The sequence below is a fragment of the Carcharhinus amblyrhynchos genome, chromosome 15 (assembly GCF_965287045.1).
Source record: "Carcharhinus amblyrhynchos chromosome 15, sCarAmb.v2.hapA, whole genome shotgun sequence".
Taxonomy (NCBI): domain Eukaryota; kingdom Metazoa; phylum Chordata; class Chondrichthyes; order Carcharhiniformes; family Carcharhinidae; genus Carcharhinus; species Carcharhinus amblyrhynchos.
In genome coordinates this window covers 11,541,325-11,565,883 of record NC_137338.1, presented here as the reverse complement: position 1 = coordinate 11,565,883, position 24,559 = coordinate 11,541,325, and the positions used below count along the sequence as shown (strand labels likewise).

The following is a 24,559-nucleotide window of genomic DNA, read 5'->3' as shown; positions in this document are numbered from 1 at the left end:
CTTTCACAGTGATGTCATTGCAGTGTTAGTATATGCCTACTTGTGAAATTAATAAATAAACTTTAAAAACAGTGCTGACATCCCGAAAGAGGCTGAAAAGAGCTCACTTCGAAGATAATGGTAGCGCATCCCTCCTTTATTTCTCCAAATGCATTTTTCTAAAAGTAAGCTAACTCTAGGCACGGGATCATGAGGAACACTAGTTTTACCCTCCTCCATCCCTCCATGTGCTTGTAAAAGCAATATTGCATTCTATTTCTACTGGGTAAATTAAAATTGTCCCGCAAAAGTGTGTAAGTGGCATCTAACAATCGAAAAATGAAGGTTTACCAAGGTTTATCAGGCTGATTCCGGGTGTGGCAGGACTGATGTATGAAAAAGATTGACTAGGTTAGGATTGTTTTTGCTGCAGTTCAGATGAATGAGTGGGCAGTCTAATAGAGACTTAAAAACTTCTAACCGGACTAGGCAGGATAGATGCTGAGAGGATGTTCCAGATGGTGGGGGAGTCCAGAACCAGCGGTTACAGTCTGACAGTTCGGGATAGACCATTTAGGACAGAGGTGAGGACACATTTCTTCACCCAAAGGTGATTCATTACCAGAGGAAGTAGTTGATGCCAAAACATTGAATTATTCAAGAAACGGCTGGATATAGCACTTGGGACGAATGGGATCAAAGGTTATGGGGAAATGCGGGATTAAGCTATTGGGTTGGACAATCAGCCATGACAGTAATGAATGGTGTAGCAGGCTCAAAGGGCCAAATGGCCTCCTTCTGCTCCAATCCTTGATGAATCTATGAGTGCATGTGCCTGATGCATAAGTGATGGGAGAACAATTTGAAACTTTAAACTCTGAAGGTTGAAAGAAGAAATATACTGGTGCGGGGATTTCCCTGAGCCCTACTTTATGCCCATCGTGAGTTTGGACGTACCAGGAAACTTGGGCTCCTCTCAACAAATAATGGGGTGTAATTTTGGGTGCAAAGGCGGCCTTCCCCCCCACTTCACCCCCCCCCCCAACCCTTTGGGGGAAGCTTCACTGTAAAATATTATTGACAATCAAACACACACAGGGGAAGGTGTTGGAGGTGAGTGGGAGGAGTGTGCGTGTGTGGAGGGGGCAGGGCCAAAACATACAATAATGAGACAGAGAGAGAGGGAGAGAGAGAGAGCACAGGTAGAATATTCACAGGTAACAGTCTCGGGAAAGCAGCTCGGATTCAGAGGGGGAGAAAGTTGAGCGACAAAGGATAACTCAAATGGCAGAGTGACACAAAAGGAACAGGAGGGAGCCCGGGAATACTTTGGAAATATTACCCACACACCATGAATAGGATATTAACTATTGTTCTGGCTCTGTTTGCCGTGGATGCCTTTGAGCAAGATGCAGATCTGTACACCTGTAAGTAAAAACATGTCATTTCCGTTTCTCTTGACAATTGAATGCAAAACCTTTTTTTTAACAAGTACTGCTGATGAAGGACATTCTCCTTAGGCAGCTGTGTCTAAAGAACATTCAACTGCGAGCATGGAGTGTGAGGATAGGATTGAAGCAAAATGATACATCAACGATAAACATGTTTGTCTGAGGCCGATGACTCCAATGTAACAAAAAAGCCAATACGATCAACTCAGATTAAGCTGCAATAGGAAGTCAGACTAATCTGCTGATAGGGTTGGGTGAGGGGAGTGGGGGGTGGGGAAGTGGAGGCGGTGGGTGTGGGGTGGGGGGGAGGCGAGGGTGATGCAGGTGTATGGGGCTGATGGGGCGGGGTGGGGAGGGGGAAGGGGAGAGATATTATTACTACCTCTTGGTAACAAACCTTTCCCAGCCCCCAACCCGCTATTTCCATTTATCCAGGGATACCCCAGTGGGACCACCAGCTCATGACAGGGGTGTGTGGAGGGTGGGATTTGCTGCCACAAGGATGAAGCAGCAAGTCTAAAAAGACACCCTTCGCCAACTCTGTTCCAGCGTCCAGATTGGATCAGGAGAATTTGCCTTTTGTGAATAGCTCAGATTCCTATTCCTGCAATCAGTTTACAATGGAATATTTGTGAGAATTCTCTACACTCAGTGGCGGATTATGCAGACAGATGTACATTTACCTATTTTATGAAGCTATGATATGTATCAATGTAACTGCATTCATGCTTTAGAAAGCTGCGTATGATTAAAGACAAATTTCTTCATACATTTTTTCAAAATTATTGCATATTTAGGTGTATATCATCTGGTGTATATCCAAATTATAAAATCATTGAACCTCTACAGTGCAGGAGGAGGCCATTTGGCCTATCTAACCTGCATTGACAACAATCCCACCCAGGCCCTATCCCCCCAATCCCATGTATTTACTCCTGACACTAAGGAGCAATTTAGCATGACCAATCAACCTAACCTGCACATCTTTGTACTGTGGGTGGAAACCAGAGCACCCAGAGGAAACCCACACAAGACAGTGACTCAAGGCTACAATTGATCCCAGATCCCTGGCGCTGTGAGGCAGCAGTACTTTTCACAGTGCTGCTGTGCCACCCAAGTCATTGTATATTTCAGTGTATAGCATCTGGCGTGTATCCAAGTCATTGTATATTTCAGTGTATAGCATCTGGCGTGTATCCAAGTCATTGTATATTTCAGTGTACGTCATGCATACTTTGTGAGGGTGGATTTCCTGTGCATTGTTTGGAAAGTTACCCAGCATCCAGAAGCCGGAACTGTAGAGGGAAACATGGGGGGAATGAATCACGGCAGGCTGCTCTCACTGGAAGTTACAAGAGTCAGGGGGCTGAAGTAGTTTGTTTGTTCCCAAAGGTGGGAATTAGGCTAGTGGTCCAGTCCACTGAACTTGATGTCCCACATGCCTAGGGAGTGGGTTGCCTTAGCCAGGGGTTGCAGCGGGGTTGGGGGTGGGGGGAGTACATATTGAATGACTCTCCAAAGGACAGGCCCAGGCTGTCAGGATTTACCAAGTTTTCCTTTGAATGTACCCTGTGTTCATGTTGAAGTGGAACAGTTTAAGGTGCCAACGTTGAAGTTTATTGAGAGCATCTGCTTTGTGACCAGGTGACTTAGGTCACCTTGCAAGTCTAACTTTTAGCTGCCATGAGACATGCTGGCACCTGGACTGGTGCACTTGCCTCCCGTGCCCCCGGGAGTCAGCGAAGGGGGCAACAAACACCACCAATGGTTTCCAAGCCCCTTCACTATCTAACGATTTAAGGTGGAGTGAGAACAATTGTGGATATCAGCTGATCAGGCTTGGCTGAAATGCACAACATGGTCAGATAGCCAGGCATTGAGGCACACACTTTAAGGAGGGAAACGCAGGAGAAGTAAGGTGGGGGGAGAGAGCGGTAATAGTGGGCATTGTATGCACCATCCTGATGACCAACATATTATGCCTATCCAACATCCTGCTTGAGGGTCATAGTTTCTTAAAAAATGAAATGCTTGGTGCATTTTTAAAAGATCTCTCTACTTTTCTCCCAAAACTAATTTTATGTCGGGATTGATGGCATGCAGCACCCCTTGTTCAGCCAAACAGACATAAGTTCAAATTCCATCGTAGCACAAATTCACAGAAGTTCAAGTGAAAGGCTGGTCTTTGGAATGGTGACTATGAAACTACCACCAATTATCATTAAAAACCCAGCTGGTTCATTGATACTCTATGGGGAAGGAACTCTGCTATCCTTACCCAGCATGGCCTACATATAATTCCAGACCAAAACTCAGATATGGCAATTAGAGATTGTCAACAAATATTAGCTCAGTGATGCTTACATCCTGTGAAAGAAATGATCTGATTTCAATTTTGTTTATTCACTCATAAGATTTGGATGTTTCTGTCCAGGTCACCATTTATTGTCCATCCCCAATAATTGTCCTACAGAAGGTAGTGGTGAACTACCTTTTTCGATTACTGAGTGTTTTGCTGTACTGTTTTCACAAGGAATTAATATTCTGCCACACTGTATGAGTCTGGAATCACATGTAGGCCAGACCAGGCAAGGATGCCAGCTTAGCCTCCCTAAAGGATACTAATGAACCAAATTTTAAAAATAGTAATCCATTTGTTTCATTCATACCATTACAAATACTAGCTTTTTATTCCAGATTTAGCTAATTTATCGAATTAAAGTTTCCCAGTTACCATGGTGGGATTCAAACTCATGATTTTGGATCACTCATGATGAGCCATGAGCAGGTCTCATGATTAGCTATATTACTGCAATGCCCCAGAACAGATTACATTGTCCATAAATTTCTTGAGAGCTGCTTCCACTACTCCACTGCAATTTCATCATAAGTGTGGCCAAAGCAAGAAGGACCCCAATGTGCCTTCTGAGAGGTTATAATTACAATGTGGAGGCAGCAGGATGGGAACTCCTGGCCATTAGATTTGCAGATGGATACCCATGAGTGTCTATTTATTGTACTACAATTTTCAGAATGACATGGTGATATCTTTCCTTAGTCTTGGAGCTCAGCCAAGCACTCAAAATGAGGTCATCTGGGAACTCTGTCAACAGAGGCTGATGGCAAGGTATTGGTTCCTCCAAATGCACTCATTATAAACGCTTGGCTGAGCTTCTAGACTTTCAAATGCATTAGTTCAGAATGGGTCAGTTTTGACAGGTGGAAGTAAAGTTTTTGCTTTGGTTGATTGATACTCGTTTGAACTTGGATCACTGCATTAAGTGTCCGGAGTGCTAACCATTACACTATGGAACCATTCCACATTCCTTTGCGGTTATAATAATTTATTTTTTGTTCTAGTTTGTCAATGCCTGTATGTTCATTTGAACAAGAATAAGAGGTGTGAAGTGACAGAAAGCATCCATTATTGATACTTTGAATGGCCCTGTCTGGTTGAAAAGAATTGCTCTGCTTACAAACCTACAAATATCTCAATTTTTAAAAATTCATTCGTGGGAGCATCGCTGACTGGTCAGCATTTATTGTCTATCCCTAGTTGCCCTTGTTCAGAGGGTAGTTGAGAGTCAAACATATTATTCACAACCAAAAAGAGGGTCTCAAATTGCTTTTCAATCAATGAAGGAATCTTTTTCCTTTCTGTAGTTTGTCGCTGTTGTGATACAGGGTACGTTTAACAAAAACAAGCACGGTGTAATGGAGGACACTTGCTGGCAAGCTCTGGGATTTAATTTATATTCCATTAGTTGGTCAACCTGATAACTGGGGAGGTGATGGCCTAGTGGCATTATCGCCTGACTGTTAATTCCAGGAACTCAACCGTTGTGCTGGGACCCGGGTTCGAATCCTGCCACGGCAGATGGTGGAATCTGAATTTTAAAAAAAATCTGGAATTAAGAACCTAGAGATGTCCATGAAACGGTTGTCGATTGTCTGAAAAACCCATCTGGTTCACTAATGTCCTTGAGGGAAGGAAATCTGCCATCCTTACCCGCTCTGGCCTACATGTGACTCCAGAGTCACAGCAACATGATTGACCCTCAACTGCCCTCCAAGGATAACTAGGGATGAGCAATAAGTGCTGGCCTGCCAGCGATGCACATGTCCCATGAATGAATAAAAAACTGCAAGCCATAAATTAATTGTAGATTCTGAAGTGGGACATGGATCACAATTCCTCGTTCCTCGTCATGGATTCTGTTTATTCCTAATATACGGTATAAATACAAGTCTTTCTACTACAACAACTTGCATTTATATAGCACCTTTAACACAGGAGAGTTGCGAGGAAAGATTGGGCAGGGTAGGCTTGTAGACGGGGTAGGTGCAGGAAGAATGTTCCCAATGGTGGGCGAGTCTGGAACCATAGTCTAAGGATAAGAGGTAAAGATTGTAGGACTGAAACGAGGAGAAATCTGTTCACCTCGATAGTGGTGAGCCTGTGGAATTGAGGCCAAAACATTGTTTTTAAGAACGGGGTCAAAGGATATGGGGGAAAGGCAGGAACAGGTTATTGAGTTGGATGATCAGTGATGATGATGACCAATAGTGGGGCAGGCTCAAAGGGCTGAATGGCCTACTCCTCTATATTAACACAGATGACCACAAGCTTGGCCGAGGGAGAATCCTAAAAGTATGCTTTTTTAAAAATACTGGACGATTCACATCAATAGATTTTACATTAATATGTTCAGCACATGGAATCACAGAATCCCTACAGTGCAGAAGGAGGCCATTTGACCCATCGAGTCTGTACCAACTGCAATCCCACCCATCCAGTAACCCCACGCATTTACTCTCTAATCACCCTGACACTAGGGGCAATTTAGCCTGGCCGATCAACCTAACCCGCACATCTTTGGACTGTGAGAGGAAACTGGAGCACCCAGAGGAAACCCACACAGACACGGGGAGAATGCACAAACTCCTCACAGACAGTGACCCAAGGGCGGAATTAAACCTGGGACCTTGGCACTGTGAGGCAACAGTGCTAACCCCTGTTCCACTGTACCATCTGTGTGATGCAATTTCAAACTGTATTTTTTTTCTCTTAAAAAGTAAGGTTAAAGTCCAACAGGTTTATTTGGTACCACAAATTTTTGGAGCACTGCCCCTTCTTCAGGTGAATGCATAGAAGGTGCATGAAGGCAAGTGAAGGAGAAGCGCTCCGAAAGCTTGTGCTACCAAATAAACCTGTTGGACTTTAACCTGGTGTTTTGAAACTACTTACTATGCCTACCCCAATCCAATGCCAGCAACTCCACATCATTCTCTAAAAAGAGTTACAGTAGCTGCAAACCAACTGAAGGCTTCAGTTGGGTAGACAAAGAAAAGTTGTTCTCATTACTTGCAGGTACAAAGTCTAGGGACAGGTTTTAGGTTTTGGGCAAGAGGTGCCGGTGGTGTGAGGAAGAACTTTCTTTCTGCAGCGAGTGGTAATGATGTGGAAGCTGCCTTCTATCAGGGTGATGGAAGCTGAGATGTTCAATGACTTCAAAAGGAAATTTGGGTGAGTCTTTAATGGGAATAAACTTGCAGAACTACAGGGATGGAGCAGGAGGATGGGGCTGACTGGATTGCTAGACAGAGGGCCAGTAGAGACTCGATGGGCCAACTGGTCTCCTTTCTGTCATAAAACAGAAAATGGTGGAAAAACTGAACAGCATCTGCAGAAAGAGAAATAGAGTTAATGTTTCCAATCCATATGACTTCTTCAGAGCTAAACAGAGGGAGAAATGTGATGGATTTTAAATTGTGTAAGAAGGGGTAGAAGGTCAGGGATCTCAAGAGAGATTTGACAAAGATGTCATTGGCGTAAGACAAAGGGAGTGTTAATGGCAGTGTTAAAGAAGGTAATGATACTGGCATGTTAGTGGCCTCCTTCCGTGTTGTAATAACTCATTGGGTGATAAATGGGGGAAATGGAACATTGCTCATTGGCTGCAGTGCTGGCAAGAACCCTGTGTGGTTGCTTTTTGAGGAAACCTTGCTGAATTAGTGTCAGTCAGGTAATTAACTGGACAGTGGTGAGCCTTCCTGGGGTAAAGGATCTGGGAGTGAGGGGGGAATGGGGGAGGGGGGCTGTGGGGGCGATGTCCCGCCTGCCAAGAGCTGCCAGTTAATGCAAGTTATTCATTGTTCAGCAATGCCACCGAGAATGCCCTCATACCCCATTCTGGGTCACTTGATCAGGCGCTGTGTGCTTTTGAACGAGGGAACCCCACCCATCCTACTGCCTCCCCAACCCCCCACCACCCTGGACCCCCAAAGAACACCCACAGGATTTGTTTTTTTTTGGGCTTCCCAAATGGTATGTCCCTTTCGCCATTGGGTGAAAACCCTGGATGTTCTGCCATGGACTTGATTGGGATAGAGGTGGGATGGCAGTGGGGTCCACACCCACCACCACTGCCTGATTAAATGACCCCCAACTACCAAACCCGCCACAGGTAGGGCATTAAATTCCGCCCTGTCACACCTCATGTTCTCTGTCCTCCTTTCCAGACAATGGACTTGCCCGCACCTCATCCAACCTGTGCCAATACTCTGTCAGACGGAACGTGACAAAAACTCAGTCCTATAAAAAATCATTCACCACGTATGAATCGTGTGGAGGTTGGCATCCCTGGAAGCTTTGCCCAAAGGTGACCTTTAAAACACTTTACCGTATGACCATAGTTGAAACAACCGAGACTCAAGTTGACTGCTGCAAGGGATTTGAACAAATTGGGCATTACTGTGTACCCCGTAAGTACTGGAGAATTTATAAAAATCGGCACTTGTAAGATGTAGAGAGATTGAACAGTCCATCTCTGGCATTTTGACGCCTTTTAGACTGATGGGATGAACATTTTCAATGTCTGTTATCTGGAAACGTCATATAGCCATCTGTAGCAATTTGTAGCCCTCACAGTGTGAATTGGCTTATAGTGTAAAAGTGCCTCTAACTTAGCATATATTGATGTGGAGATGCTGGGGTTGGACTCGGGGGTGGGCACAGTTAGAAGTCTCACAACATCAGGTTAAAATCCAACAGGTTTATTTGGAATCACAAACTTTCAGAGCACTGCTCCTTCCTTAGGTGAGTGGGGTCCTTCCTGATGCAGGAGCAGTGCTCTGAAACCTCATGATTCCAACTAAACCTGTTGGACTTGAACCTGGTGTTGTGAGACTTCTTACGTAGCATATATTAGCGCAAACCATCAGGCAAAAGAGAAACAAGAAATGGAATCACATTCCAGTGGTGAAGTAAATTGGGGCAGCAGAGCTTTACTTTGCAGCTATGCCTGTTTAGTTTTCAGGTCTGGGTTCTCTCTGGCTTGGTCCTGATGATCACACTGTTGCATATGTGTTGATTGGGAGGGAGAGTGGGTTAGGCATGCTTGTAGGGGGCTAGGTGAGCTTAATTTCAGGGATCAAAAATGCTCTATTAATCATAATCAATAGTTTCAAGCAAGAATGTACAGAAGTCTATTAAGCTACTCCATGAATTATGCCATCTACTGGCCTGGATGGAAACCAGGCAGAACCAACCAACTTGTAACTGGTGCAGCCAATATTGGTGTCTGTATAGTAAGTCTGATGGTTTTCCTTGTTGCCAAGATAAAAATCTTTGTTTCGGAGCGTGTCCTTTCTTTGAGACCAAGATGACTGTCACAGGTGAAATTAACCTTAGGCAGGGATAAAAAGGGGCGGTAGTGAATCTGTCGTCAGTTACACGCTCTGCCTTAAATTCAGTCATATTGAAGAATAAGGAATTGAACATTGAGGGAATGGACAAAAGGCACCAGGTAAAAGAAGTGTTCAGTTTACACTCCTGCTCAAATTTGATTTAACCTACTACACTGTAAAGAAAGATATTAATGTTGGTTTGTTGACTTTGTGTTAAAAATCTTTTCACGAATTAGCGAGAGCTTTACATCAATATATGCTAATTCCTGCTCAGATCATTAGTTATCGAGTCCTTGAAATGATACTGGACTAAGTGCCAGGACTTTGGCAATTACCATATGAACACCTCATGGATTTGGGTGAAATTCCTTTTTCAGGATTTTAATGTTAGCATTAATCAATTTAAAGTAAAGAGCCTCATTAACGTAGCGGATATTAAAATAATAGGCAAATGGACACAGTGGTTAGTACTGCTGCCTCACAGCTCCAAGTCCTGCGTTCAGTTCTGGCCTTGGGTGACTGTGTGCAGTTTGTACTTTCTCCCCGTGGATAGTCAGAAGCTTTTTTGGATAGTCAGAAGCTTTTTTGGGTAGTCAGAAGCTTTTTCCCAGGGTGGAACAGTCAATTACTAGGGGGCATAAGTTTAAGGTGTGAGGGGCAAAGTTTAGAGGAGATGTACATGACAAGTTTTTTATGCAGAGGATGGTGAGCGCCTGGAACTCGCTGCATGGGGAGGTGGTGGAAGCAGATATGATAGTGACTTTTAAGGGGTGTCTTGACAAATACATGAATAGGATGAGAATAGAGGGATATAGTCCTGGAGGGGTGGGGGGTTTTAGTTCAGGTCAGTGCAGGCTTGGAGGACTGAAGGGCCTATTCCTGTGCTGTAATCTTCTTTGTTCTTTATTCTCTTTACTATTTGTCTACCAGGGTTTCTTCTGGTAGCTCTGGTTTCCCCCCCACAGTCCAAAGATGTGCAGTTTGGGTGGATTGACCATGCTAAATTGCCTTTAGTGATCCAAGGTTGTGGGGGGGGGGGCGGTGTAAATACATGGGGTTATGGGGATTGAGCCTGTATGGGTTACTCTGTCAGAGAGTCAGTGCAGACCTGATGGGCCTCCTTCCGCACTTGTAGGTATTTTATGATTCCTTGTTCACCTTGTAGGATTCTGTGACTGCACCGTAATGTTCACACAGGTTAATCTCAAGGTTAAGGTGTGTTTAAGCCCTACTGACTGGTCACATGTTTCTTTACCTCAGCTTTGAACAGGAGCAAGGAGTTTGCTTCACATCCGGGAAGATGCCCAACAGAGGAGAGAGCCGTGGGGAACCAGACCTGCAGATGGGACGTTGACTGTCCGGGACTGCAGAAATGCTGCGACGACAGTGGGGAATCGGTGTGCACCTCACCCATCCCAGCAGGTACTGTACCATGCTGATAGATTCAACACTCTGTCTTAGCTATGTTTCCCTCGTGCTTCCATCTCCCCACCTCCCATCTCTTTGTTTTCCCAAGTCGTGGGGTTACTGAGTGAAACAGATGAGCAGTTAAACATAATTGGCAAGAGAGCCACTGTGATGATGGCTGTAGCACAAAAAGAGGCTATTCTGCCTGTCGAATCTGTGCTGTCTCTCTGCATGAGCAACTGAAGCAAGCTGTTAAGATCTGGACCACACTGCCTGAAGGGGTGATGGAAGCAGATGCAATTGTAACATTCAAAAGGCAACTGAATAAACACTTTAAAAGGCTGGAGTTGCTGGGCAGTGGGGAGAGGAAGGAGATTGGAGTTAATTGGATAGCTTGGGCAGCATGGTGGCATAGTGGTTCGATCCCCAGCCTGGATCACTGGAGTTTGCACATTCTCCCCATATCCGTGTGGGTTTTCTCTGGGTGCTCCAGTTTCTTCCCACAGTCCAAAGATGTGCGGGTTAAGTTGTTTGGCCATGCTAAATTGCCCCTAGTGTCAGGACGATTAGCTGGGTAAACATAGAGGGCTGCAGAGATAGGGGCTGGGTGGGATTGTGGTTGGTACAGATTCAATGGGCCAAATTTCCAGTTTCCTCCCACAGTCCAAAGATGTGCAGGTTGAGTGGATTGGCTATGCTAAATTGCCATGTTGTGTCCCAAGGTTGCGGGAGGTGTAAATACATAGGGTTATGGGGATTGAGCCTGGATGGGTTACTCTGTCAGAGAGTCAGTGCAGACCTGATGGGCTTCCATCTGCACTGTAGGGATTTTATGATTCTCTCACAAAGAGCCAGCCTTAGCAGTGATGGGCTGAATGGTTTTCTTCTGTTCTGCCTGATTCTATGATTCCATGAATCGAGTACATGTAGAGATATGGCTGTGATGAAACATGCAATCTTCACCCTGGATAAACCGAAAAATCTTTGCCTAATGCTAGTTTCATAAAAGTGCCACTCTTTTAGTTGCTGCAGAGATGTTATTACAGCCAGTGTAAATTGTACAACGATAATGTTTAAAATAAGTCATAAATACGCATTTCGACCCAATTGTTCCAATTTGTACAGCGCATGTTAAATGTGTTTGCACAAAACATCTGTCTTAATTTTGTATCAAAAATCAATGTAGTCAATTTCTCCAATTAATCATAAAGGTTGACCTGCTCGCTAATTAACAGATGGTGTCTCAGTGGAATCTGCCTCTAGTTTGAGTTGCTCAATTAGTAAGGAGCCAGAGTGCTGTAGGCATGATGACGATATGCTTTACACCCCAATGAAAGAGGCACCCTCTTTGTTTAAGTGTAATCGGCAAATATTGTCATGTTTTGCTCTGCAGGTATCATGGGGTAATGATGCAGTATGTGGCCAATGTTGCTTGTGCGCGATTCCACACAGTATATGTTGCCCAGCTATTCTGGGGTAGGCGAAGCTGCTGAACTAAGTTGATCCATTTTGACTTTCTTGCGTCACATCCAGCAGTGGACGGGAGTGAGTGTGCTGTGACCTCGCTCACCGTCAACCAGAAGGGAAATGCCAGATCGCCGAGCTGGGCTTGTTCCAGTCGGCTGGAAGAGAGGTTATAGCACCACCACTCGAGGAACTAAGAATAGCAGATGTTAACTGTAAATTTCAATGGACTGGATTCACTTGAGACTTGCAACAGCGGGTATTTAGAGCGAGTATTCAGCTTGGCAAGCCTGTTAATTCCAAAGATTTCTCATCAAACTCCCCCAAAAAATAGGTGTTCCTAATTAAGAAGGTGAATAAGGACAAGCCATTTCCACTTAGGTAACCCAAAGAAACAGATTTAAGGCAATTCATCAAATTGTAGAGTGGTTACAGCATAGAAGAGGCCATTTGGCCCATTTTGTTCATGCTGGTTCTCTGCAAAGGCAACTCAGCTTGTCGATTCCTCTGTCCTTTCCCTGAAACTCTTTGTGATAATTCTGGTTTCACACCCCTGCCCTGGAAATGTTTTGTCTTTTTGGAGAATTATCGGATTCCCTTTACATTTTGATTTTCATTGGCAAAAGAACTTAAGGTGGGATTCAGGGAGCTTTATTTTTGAAGTCAACGAGTTGTTACAACTGGCAAGATACTACCTGAAAAAGCGGTGGGGGCAGATTCAAGAGTGAATTTCAAAGTGGAGGTGAATTACTATTTGAAAAAGAACAGTAACGGGAGCTTTGGACAGGTAGCAAAGAGAGGGGGTCTAATTGGATAGTTTGTTCAAAGAGCTGATACCAGTATGATGGGATGAATGGCCCCCTGTCCGTGTATATGATTCTTGTCCTGCCTTACCGACATTCACATTTATTGTGAGGTGAATTGAATACAAAAATAAGGAGGTTATGCTTCAGTTATACATAGTGCACTAGTGAGAGCATGTCTGGTCTACTGCGTATTAGTCTCCCTACTTCAGCAACAATGTATATGCATTGGAAGCAGATCAGAGAAGGTTCACCAGACTAATACCTGGATTGTTTTATGAGGAAAGGTTAGAAAGGCTAGACTCGTATCAGCTGGAATTCAGAAGAGGAACAGTCAACTTGATTGAAACATATAAGATTCTGAGGCGTTTCCTCTTAGAACCATGGAAAACTTACAGCATAGAAAGAAACCATTCAGCCCATCTTGTCAATGCCAGCCCAAGGACACCCAGGTGCCCTTTTGAATCCCACCTTCCTGCACCCAGCTGCTCAGTTGGCCAAACTGGTTGCTCAGTTGATCCAGTGTCAAGTTGTTCAGGGGACATTTCCAAGTGACACAATCAATTGATCTGAAATGCCACTTACTGGAGTAAGGAAACATCTATAACTGACACTGTAGCCTGCGTGGAAAAGGTTTAGGTGAAGTTACTTTGGCAGTTGCTTCAGTGGAAACGCTAATGGTTGAAGTAAGTAAACGGACACAGAAAGCTTAACTGTCTGCCCACTAGTATTGGGGAGTGAAAGCTAGATTTGTATGTTTGTAATCGTGACCTGGAGAACAAGGGCTAGAAAGGAGGAAAAAATCTTCAAGAAAGTATCATCAATATGGAAGCAGGATGAAAAATCAACAGAATCATCTTTACAAAGAGGGTCCACATCTTGTAGGTGGCCATCTTTACCCGATTACTGATTGGTATGGGTGGCTGTCTGCAGGATGTGTTCATCAAGTATATCGTATCATTTTCTCCTTTCTCTTTCAACAGTGGGTGAAGGATACTTCAGTTTATTGATTGAAGTGAAGCAAGATTCCAAGCAGACTGAATTTGATCTTCTGAATCATCTGAGATTCTTGCACTCAGTGGTATGTCAACCATCTATTCATTATTCACCATTTTAATAGATTATTGATTATCTTAATATTATACAAGTCCTGTAGGTCGTGTTGCCTGCCTGGTGCTAGTGTTCGGGTTATCTCATCTGGGCTTCAGAGGAACTTTGGAGTGGGAGGGTAAAGATTCGGTTGTCATGGTCCACGTAGATACCAACAATATAGGCAGAACAAAGATAGAGGTTCTGCTGAGAGAATATGAAATGCTAGGGGCTAAATTAAAAAGCAGCACCAGAAAGGTAATAATCTCTGATTACTACCAGAGTCAGGAGCTAATTAGCACAGGGTCAATGGGAATGAAAAGGTAAATACATAGCTCTAAGATTGATGTGTGAGCAATGGGTTTGAATTCTTGGGACATTGGCACCAATACTGGGGAAGGCTGTTCCAATGGGATGGTCTTCACCTGGGATCAGAGTCTTAGCAAAACCATAACTGGGGCTGTAGATAAGGCTTTAAACTAAGTTGGGGGTTGGGGATTGGGGTGCGGGGGGAGAAGCAGGTTCAGCATGGAAAATTAAAGGGGAAGATTGGAGTGTAGGTTAGTGATGAGACAGATTGTTAGCAGAAAACAAAAGGAAGGGACAAAATGTATGAATGTTGTTTTGCAACAAGGAATTATACAACAGTTGGGAAATTTGAAAATTGGATAAACAATAAAGGCCTTGGGTAAATTTTACCGTCCCACCTGCCATGGGAATCGGAGGGGCGAAGGGTGGACCATGAAAAATCTGTTGATCTCGGGCAGGATGTTCTGGTTTCGGGGCGAGCATGGCCGAAACATCCTGTCCTTTGTGTCTGACTGCACAAAGCATTTGAATAAAAATGAATGAGTCAACAGCACAAATAGAAACAAAGGGCTATTATTTGGTGGTGATTACTGAGATATGTTTACAACGAGACCAGGTCTGAGATTTGAATATCCAAGGGTAGAGAGAAAGGAAAAGGACATGGTGTAGCTTTGCTGGTGAAGGAAGGGACCAAAACTGTAGGAAGAAATTATATAAGTACTGGATTTCATGATATGGAATGAGTCTGGGTCCAAATAAGAAAGAGCAAAGGAAAGAAGTCCCAGTGGGAGTAATCTATCGATCCCCAAACAGTAATTCTGCAGTGGGGCACAGTATATATCAAGAAATACTTGGGGGTTTTTAAGAAAGGTGTGACAATAATCATGGATGATTTTAATATGCACATACATTGGAAGAATCAAATGGGCAAGGGAAGCCTGGAGGGAAAGTTTATTGAATATATTAGAGAATGTTTCTTGGAGCCATATGTTGTGGAACCAATCAGAGAACAGGCTATTCTGGATTTGGTATTGTGTAATGAGCAGGGATTTGAATCATAGAATCATAGAATCCCTACAGTACAGAGAGAGGCCATTCAGCCCATTGAGTCTGCACCGACCACAATCCCACCCAGGAACTACCCCCATACCCCCGAGTTAATTAATGATCTCATACAATACAGCACAGGAACCTTTGGCCCTCATAGTTAAGAATCCTCGAGGAAAAAGTGATCATAGCATGCTAAAATTCAAAATGCAGGTTGAGGGTGAGAAACTGGAGGCCTGCACTCGCATTCTGGAGTTAAACAAAGATTATATAGGCAAGCATGAGGACAGATTTGACCCTAGTGGACTGGATACTGGAACGCGTTGTGTCTGTACAGAGCTGTTGGTAACAGTTTGAAGGCTGCTGGTTCAAGCGCCCCTCTCGGAGAGTTCAGAATAAAATGCAAGCTGACATTTATGGACAATACTCTGGGAGTGCTGCACTATTGGCAGTGCCATCTTCCCGATGAGATGTTAACTCTCTGCCCCCGTAGGTGGATATAAGGGATGCCACGACACTGTTTTGATAATGAACGGTGGGGTTCTCTCCAGTGTACTGGCAAGGGTTTATCCCTCCATCAGCCAAACAGATGACCGAGATATATGTCTCAATGCTGTCTATGGGAGCTTCCCTTGCGCAAATTAACAGCAATGTTTATCAAATTTACCAACAGTGCCTAGACTTCAAAATTGCTTTGAGGTGTTGAGATTATGAAAAGCCATGATACAAATAAAAATTATTTTCTTATTTCTTTCTTTACCGCCATATGTCTTGGAAGATAGCCAAAATTGAATCCAACTGCAGCAACTGCTCATCTTGAGTTAGAACATAGAACAGTACAGCACAGGAACAGGCCCTTCGGCCCACAATGTTGTGCCGAGCATGAGATCAAATTAAACTAATCCCTTCTGCCTGCCCTTGGTCCATGTCCCTCCATTACTTGCATATTCATGTGCTTATCTAAAAGCCCTTTAAACATCACCATCGTAATTCCAAAGATTTTTTTTTCCCAGTGTAAACTTTTAAGGGCTTGACATAATGGTTTGTTAATTAATGCAAGTGATTTGCTGAGGAGAGATAGAACAAACAAAGAACAAAGAACAGAACAGGAAACAGGCCCTTCGGCCCTCTAAGCCTGTGCCGCTCATTGGTCCAACTAGACCATTCGTTTGTATCCCTCCATTCCCAGGCTGATCATGTGACTATCCAGGTAATTCTTAAACAATGCCGGCATGTCTGCCTCCACCACCCTACTTGGCAGTGCATTCCAGGCCCCCACCACCCTCTGTGTAAAAAACGTCCCTCTGATATTGGAATCATACCTCGCCCCTCTCACCTTGAGCCCATGATCCTTCGTGATCGTCACCTCCGACCTGGGAAAAAGCTGCCTACTATTCACCCTATCTGTACCCTTCATAATTTTGTACACCTCTATTAGGTCTCCCCTAGTCTAGAACAACCCCAGTCTACCCAATCTCTCCTCATAGCTAAGACCCAAGATGACCATGGATTATAGACACAGTTCAACCCCATTGAAGGCCCCTGGGGACAGTGGACTGTTAATCTCTAGTCACCTGGAAGAACGCTCTGTAACTTCATCTTGCTGCTTCTGCATTCACTCCAGGTGATCGGCTCTCTGAATCTGTCCAACTCCTCAATGTATCACATCCACACCCAACAAGATGGAGGGCGCAAAACTGTGTCGAAACTCTTACTGGGCACAAGACCTCCGACTACGCTGGCGAACATATCTAGAGAGTTGCAAAAGGTTTTAATAAATGTTGCTGAAGTTTCTCACCTGGAAACCAAAGGTATATTTGAACTTCATTGTAATTTTAGACAAAAGTTAATGTTCTTTGATATGAAGCCATTGGTCAGAATTTTACACCCTGCATGGCAGTGGAATGGGCAGTGGGGCCCGCAGTACTGGGTGGGTAAGATAGTGGAGTGGGCTGCAGTGCCCATTGCCTACTCACCACTGCTGGCAAGTAGGTGGTGTACGCCCTGCCCTGCCTATAGGCCAATTGAGATCCCAAGGTTTCAGTGGCAATTGGTGGCCTCTCAGCGATCTCTTCCTGCCACCATTAGTAATTTATTAGGGCTGGATGGGCACTTTGCTGCCTAGGGATGTGTGCCAATGACCATTGGCAGCCTTCTTGCTGGCTTGGGAGATGGATTCCTCCTGATTGGGCACAATGGGGCCAATGGAGGATTTCACAAGGACAAGCCTGCTGGAAGCCCCCTTTCCCATTGCCCTCATAAGACCGTAAGATATAGGCGCAGGATGAGGCCATTTGGCCCATTGAGTCTGCCCGGCCATTCATGATTGGCCAACCCTCCCCTCCTCACTCTCCTACCCACCTGTAAGTCCTGACTTTTTGATTATTGATTTGTGTCCATGAGATAGAGATGAGTCACCTGAGGAGGGTGCAGTGCTCCGAAAGCTCGTCATTCCAAATAAGCCTGTTGGACTTTAACTTGGTGCTGTGAGACTTCTTACTGTGTTGATTTGTGGGACGTGGGCATCACTGGCTGGCCAGCATTTATTGTCCATCCCTAGTTGCCCTTGGAGGGCAGTTGAGAGTCAACCACATTGCTGTGGCTCTGGGGTCAAATGGGTTGACTGCTGATTCCTGCACTCACCGTCCAGGCCATTTAGCTGACATAACAGAGGACATTTATATCACATCTATATGAGAGATCTAGGAAGAGCCAAGGGCCACCTTATGCCTGCACTCCACCATTCAGTTCAATCATGGCTGATATGCCACTCGACTTTATTACTTGCTTTGGTTCCATATCCTCTTATCTAACAAAGGTCTGCTCCTCCCAGTGCCAAGGTGCCCCCTGGGCATGGACACACTGCCCCTTGGACAGTGCCACGGGGCACAGGCTGGCACTGCAGTGTGCCCATGACCAAAGGTTGGCACTACTAGGGTGCCCATGCCCCAATGAATGAAAGACTTCATTCCAGTGGGGTTCAGATTACCTCCCCAAGTTCGGGGAACTATCAGGACACCCCACTGGAATGAAGGGGGGGGGGCAATTGGGGTCCCCAGGCGTTTGGGTGGCAGAGGGGTGATGCCCATTGGGCATGGGTACCCTAGCAGTGCCAGCCTGTGCCCTGTGGCACCGTCCAAGGGGCAAACTGTCCATGCCCAGGCGGCACCTTGGCACTGAGAGGAGCAGACTTTTGCATGGTCTGACCGTCAGGAAGACAGGTAAGTCATCTGAATCCGTTTTTATTATGTTTTAGCGTGGTCTGACCGGCGACTGTTCACCGGCTCTGGGAGATGCGCATGCGTTCCCAGCACATGAGCAAATCCCAGAACAAGGCCGACAACGCGCATCTCCCAGCCCAACCCTCCAGAAAAGTTGCGGGTCAGGTTGGGAGAATGGCGGCCAAAATTTCAATGAGCACTTTACCCGGTTGTAATAAACATGGGGAGATTACAACGGTTCTTCCTCAAATTTTAGTCCTATAATATAACACACACTTCTCTTGCAGACATCAATGAGTGTGAATACACAGAGTTGAATTCCTGTTCTCTGACGGCGGTCTGTTCGAACACCGATGGGTCTTATAACTGCTCTTGTCAGAATGGATTTGCAGACAGAGATCCTTCCAGGAGAGGCCGAGACTGCAGAGGTAACTGTCACCCAGCTGACGCTGGAGTCCAAACAGAGATTTTTGTGTCTTGGATCAGCGTCGGGGGGAATTTGATTTGATCTGATTTATCATTGTCACATGTGTTAACATACAGGTGAAAAATATTGTTCCTTGCGCGCTTTACAGACAAAGCATACCGTTCGTAGAGAAGGAAAGGAGAGGGTGCAGAATGTAGTGTCACAGTGTTATTAGGGTGTAGAGAAAGATCAATTTAATGCAAGGTAGGTCCACTCAAAAGTTTGACAGCAGCAGGGGAGAAGCTGTTGTTGTGTCGGTTGGCACGTGACCTCAGACTTTAGGTGGAAGAGAATATGTCCAGGGGCGGGTCCTTAATTATGCCGGTTGCTTTGCTGAGGCAGCAGGAAGTGTAGACAGAATCTATGGGTGGGAGGCTGGAATTGTACACTCCCTGCTTCAGGTGCCCAGGGGCTGCGTTTTCAATTTCCGATGGCGGCGCGATTCATTCCAGGAGGGGAACACTATATCCCGCCGGATGCCTGGAACCTCCAAAGGACTGCGGAAGCTGGAAATCTGCAAGAAGAACAGAAAATGCTGGAAATGCTCAGCAGGTCTGGCAGATCTGTGGAGAGAGGCTAGGGGATTCTTGGGTTAAATGTGTGGGATTACGGGGACGGGTAAGATGCTGTTTCAGGAGTCAGGGCAGACTCGATGGGCTGAATGGTCTCCTGCTGCACTGTAAGGGTCCAAAAACCGCATTAACGTTTCAGATCGATGGCCATTCATCGGATCTCTCGGAGACTTGGCGATTTGTACACTATGGCGCAGTATCCTGATGCATGTCCTGAGTGAATGGCAGGTCAAGTCATGACTGCAGCTTGCCTTTGCAAAGGGCCTACCTGCCTCTAGATGGCGCCCAGCCTGCGTGCCAATGTCCCATGGGGCCACGGAGATATTTTGCATTTTAAAACTGTCTCTGACAGTGATGTGACAGAAGGTTGAGGCTGGAACTGATCTGAGACTGGCTTCCTGATCCAGAATTGAAAATTCGACCCCCAGTGTCAGCATCAAGACTTCCAGTGCTTATATCACAGTCAAGTTCCCTCTACTATTGTTCCCTAACAGCACCGTGTAATGTACCTAAACCACAGGGCTGCAGAGGGCAGCTCGCCACCACCTTCTCAAGGCAGTTAGGGATGGGCAATAAGTAGTGGCCCAACCAGTGAAGCCCACATCCTGTAGGAGAACTTACTAAGAAATGCCCTGGTAGAGCTTGAGGCTTCCTCAATGGTGAGAGGCAGACCTGCTGGGCAATGATGGGTTATGGTCCTCCTGCAACAGTCATTGGTAATGCATGCCCACCTGGCATGCAGCACAGGCCAGAGAGAAAGATTTGAATCCCTACAATGCAGAAGGAGGCCATTTGGCCTATCTAGTCTACACCAACAACAATCCCACTTAGGCCCCATCCCTGTCACCCCACATGTTTACTCCACTAATCCCTCTAACCTATGCATCATGGGGCAATTAATTGGATGTGGCCAATTGACCTCACTCACACACCTCTAGACTGTGGGAAGAAACCTGAGCATCCAGAGGAAACCCAATGCAAACACAGAGAGAACATACAAACTCAATGCAGACAGTGACCCAAGCCGGGAATTGAACCCAGGTCCCCGGAGCTGTGAGACAGCAGTGCTAACCATTGTGCCACCGTGCCACTCACACAATCAGAATGTTTCAAATCACTTTCCAACCAGTGAGGTGCTTTTGCAGGGTAGTCACTGCTGTAATGTAGGAAATGTGGCAGCCAATTTTCACACGGCAAGTTCCCGCAAACAGCAATGAGATGATGATCATATAATCAGATTGCAATGATGGTCGAAGGATAAATACCGGCTAGTTCACCTGGGAAGACACCACCCCCCATTCTTCTTTGAAAGAGTGAAAGATTATTGGGAAGATAGGCAGGAATGAGGGGTTGAAGTTACAATCAGATCAGCCATGATGGCATTGAATGATAGAGCAGGCTCCAGGGGCTGAGTGGCCTACTCCTGCTCCTAATTCACATTAGGCCAACACGTAGCCCAGTGCCAGTGGTTAGCACTGCTGTCTCACAGGGCCAGGGACCTGGGTTCGATTCCCGGCTTGGGTTACTGCCTGCAGGGAGTCTGCATGTTCTCCCCATGTCTCCCTGGGTTTCCTCCGGGTGCTCCGCTTTCCTCCGACAGTCTGGAAGACGTGCTGGTTAGGTGCATTGGCTGTGCTAAATTCTCCCGCGGTGTACCCGGATAGCGTCGGTGTGTGATGCCTGGGGGATTTTCACTTTAACTTCATTGCAGTGTTAATCTAAGCCTACTTGTGACACTAATAAATACACTTTAAAAACTTATTTGTTTGTATATATGGATTTTTCTTTGTCTAAAATAATTTTCACGCCCTAATCTGTGTTGGTTTGTAAGTTGCTTTATTTTATCTCTTCGCTCCAAATTTGAAAATAAATATCTTTCCAAAATATCTATTTCTTTTACAGAAGTGACTACTGCTCTTTTGGTTCCTAACTCAAACTCGGGACAGTCGACTATAACCCCATCGCCAGTCACTGATCGGGAAAGCCGAAAACTTAACGCTTCAACTGAAAGGTCATTATGCGGTATGTATCCTCTCCTCCCCACCCACCCACACAATAGGGAAAACAATTTGTGGTAAATTAATTTTAGTCATTTTAGCTTCCTTGCCATCAAATGCTTAGTTGGGAGGTAATGCTGCAACTTTATAAGACCCTTGTCAGACCCCAGTTGGAGTACTGTGCGCAGTTCTGGTCGCCTCACTACAGGAAGGATGTGGAAGCTATTGAGAGGGTGCAGAGGAGATTTACAAGGATGTTGCCTGGATTGGGAGGCATGCCTTATGAAGATAGGTTGAGGGAGCTAGGTCTCTTCTCCCTGGAGAGACGAAGGTTGGGAGGCGACCTGATAGAGGTTTATAAAATGTTGAGAGGTATAGATAGGGTGGATTCTCGGAGGCTATTTCCCAGGGCTGAAATGGTCGCTATGAGAGGACACAGGTTTAAGGTGCTGGGAAGCAAGTACAGAGGAGATGTTAGGGGTAAGTTTTTCACTCAGAGGGTGGTGAGTGAGTGGAATCGGCGGCCATCGGTGGTGGTAGAGGCGAACTCGTTGGGGTCTTTTAAAAGACTTCTGGATGAGTACATGGGATTTAATGGGATTGGGAGTTACAGATAGTTCTATGGCCTGGTAGGTATAGATATGATCAGCGCAACTAGTGGGCCAAAGGGCCTGTTTGTGCTGTAATGTTCTATGTTCTAGTTCTATCTGGTGAAGAGAGAAAAAGCTAAAAGGTCAGTAAAAATCAAAAGAAAATCAAGTTTTTTCAGATAATTATGGATCACCCACCACAGCAACTGTAGGTACAAGTGCAATGTGCTTCAAGGTTCCTGACTTAGAATCACGGAATCCTTACAATGCAGAAGGAGGCCATTTGGCCCATCTAGTCTGAACCAACCACAGTCCCACCGTATTCCTGTAACCCCTCATATTTACCCTGCTAATCCCCCTGATACTAGGGTCAATTTAACATGGCTAATCAACCTAGCCCGCACATCTTTGGACTGTGGGAAGAAACCGGAGCACCTGGAGGAAACCCATGCAGACATGGCGAGAACACGCAAATGCCACACAGATAGGACCCGAGGCCGGAATCGAACCCCAGGTCCCTGACGCTGTGAGGCATCGGTGCTAATCACTGCGTCACCATTGGGTTGAAGATTTTCCACAAGATGTGCAGGTTAGGTGGATTGGCCATGCTAAATTCCCCCTCAGTGTCTCAAGATGTGTAGGTTGGGGGGATTAATGGGGTAAATACATGGGGTTACAGGGAAAGGGCCTGGGTAAGATGCTCTGTTGGAGAGGTGGTGCAGAGTCAATGGGCCGAATGGCTTCCTTCTGCACTGTATGATTCTGTGAGTTATTGCAGTATCTGTTCCACTTCTTTTGGGAAAGTGGAAGTGCTTGGGTTTTAAATGGAACTAATATTTGGCTTTGCGCATTTGCCAGCCTGTAATTCTCCTGCCCACTGACATAAGTAGACTAAAATCATGGTGAGTACACGAGGTAGATTGCCAGCCTGTGTTTCTGTCCATGCTGTTGATTTTCCAGCAGCAGTTAGCATTCCTACACTCCAAACCCTTCATGGTTAAATTACTGACCTTGCATATGGCCACAGAAAAACCTTGCCTTCTTCCAATTCTCAAGATCAAAATTGCTCCACCTTTGGGAACCAAGCCTTTAACTGCCTAAGCTCTGGAGTTCCTTCACCAGACCTCTCAGCTTCTCTACCTCTCACCTCCTTGAAGATGTTCCTTAAAACCAAACTTTGGGCAATCTGTCCGAGTACTTGTATAAGTTCCATGTTTGATTACGCTCCCGTGAAGTGCCCTAGGGTAGATTTGCAAGAATACCAAATCTCAAAGCGACCAACAATTTATACTGCATAGGAAGAGGGCACTGATTGGTTGGCAGATGGACTCCATGGAAATGCCTTGACCGATCAATCAGCACCCTTTTCCCTTGCAGTATAAATTAGGAACACTGGAATTAGGAGCAGAAGTAGGCAAACTCAGCCCTTCGAGCCTGCTCCGCCATTCAATCAGATCATGGCTAACCTGTCCCTGGTCTCAAATCCACTTCCATCTGTTCCCCATATCCCTCTTTCCCTTTGTTTATTAAAAATATATCTATCTCCTTCTTGAAATAAAATTGTTGTTTGCTTTGGAATTTGGTATTCTTGCAAATCTGTCCTGATGAGTGCAACATGATAAGCTTCGACAGCATGTCTCTGTTTTTTCAGCAATACTTCAAGGGCAGCATGGTGGCACAATGGGTAGCACTGCTGCCTCACAGCGCTAGGGATCTGGGTTCGATTCCCAGCCTTGGGTCACTGTCTGTGTGGAGTTTGCACATTCTCCCCATGTCTACATGGGTTTCCTTTGGGTGTTCCAGTTTCCTCTCATACGCCAAAGATATGCGGGTTAGATGCATTGGCCATGCTAAATTCTCCCTCAGTGTGCCTGAACAAATGCCGGAGTGTGGTGACTGGGGGATTTTCACGTAACTTCATTGCACCGTTAATGTGTAAGCCTACTTGTGACACTCATAAAATTAACTAAACACTCAATGAATTCTCTAATGTCATGTCTGCTTTTTTTTTTGGAGAAATCTGTGCTGACCTTTTTAGCTTGGCTCCTTTTGTGTTCAGTAACTGTATCCTGTAAATTACTGACTCTAATAACTTATACTACATTGTCTGGATTTCTGATGAGTGACCGTCAGTGCTGTTACGTTGGAGAGTGAAGTTGAGTGTGCTAACAATGCAATCGGGCGACACTAACCCAACTCCTTTTCAACAGTTCCTTCTCCAGTTACAAACCTGGCGATCACCAATGTCACCAGCATTAGCTTCCAAGTCCTCTGGGCAACAGCTACCAGCGAAGAACAAACAGTTACTGTGCGGGTGCTGAAGGAAGATAATATTGTGGATGAAGTAGAGACACAGGAGATGAAATGGATGGTGACCGGATTGGAACCTGGGGTTCTCTACACAGTGGAGCTCCACTGGCGATCCTGTGAAGACCGATTTGCCAAAGAGTTAAAAGTGAAAACAGGTGATGGCTC

General features: G+C 45.3%; 1 protein-coding gene across 1 annotated transcript in view; it reads left to right on the top strand.

Moving 5' to 3' along the window:
• The first annotated feature begins 1,330 nt into the window (after nucleotides 1–1,330).
• LOC145352908 (uromodulin-like 1) overlaps nucleotides 1,331–24,559 on the top strand; it is an 82,132-nt gene continuing 58,903 nt past the window's right edge. The window contains exons 1-7 of the mRNA XM_080203208.1: nucleotides 1,331–1,406; nucleotides 10,380–10,541; nucleotides 13,777–13,874; nucleotides 16,863–17,049; nucleotides 18,747–18,887; nucleotides 21,400–21,519; nucleotides 24,295–24,549. Of these exons, the coding sequence (XP_080059334.1) occupies nucleotides 1,331–1,406; nucleotides 10,380–10,541; nucleotides 13,777–13,874; nucleotides 16,863–17,049; nucleotides 18,747–18,887; nucleotides 21,400–21,519; nucleotides 24,295–24,549 (1,039 nt within the window). The remainder of the gene's footprint in view (nucleotides 1,407–10,379; nucleotides 10,542–13,776; nucleotides 13,875–16,862; nucleotides 17,050–18,746; nucleotides 18,888–21,399; nucleotides 21,520–24,294; nucleotides 24,550–24,559) is intronic.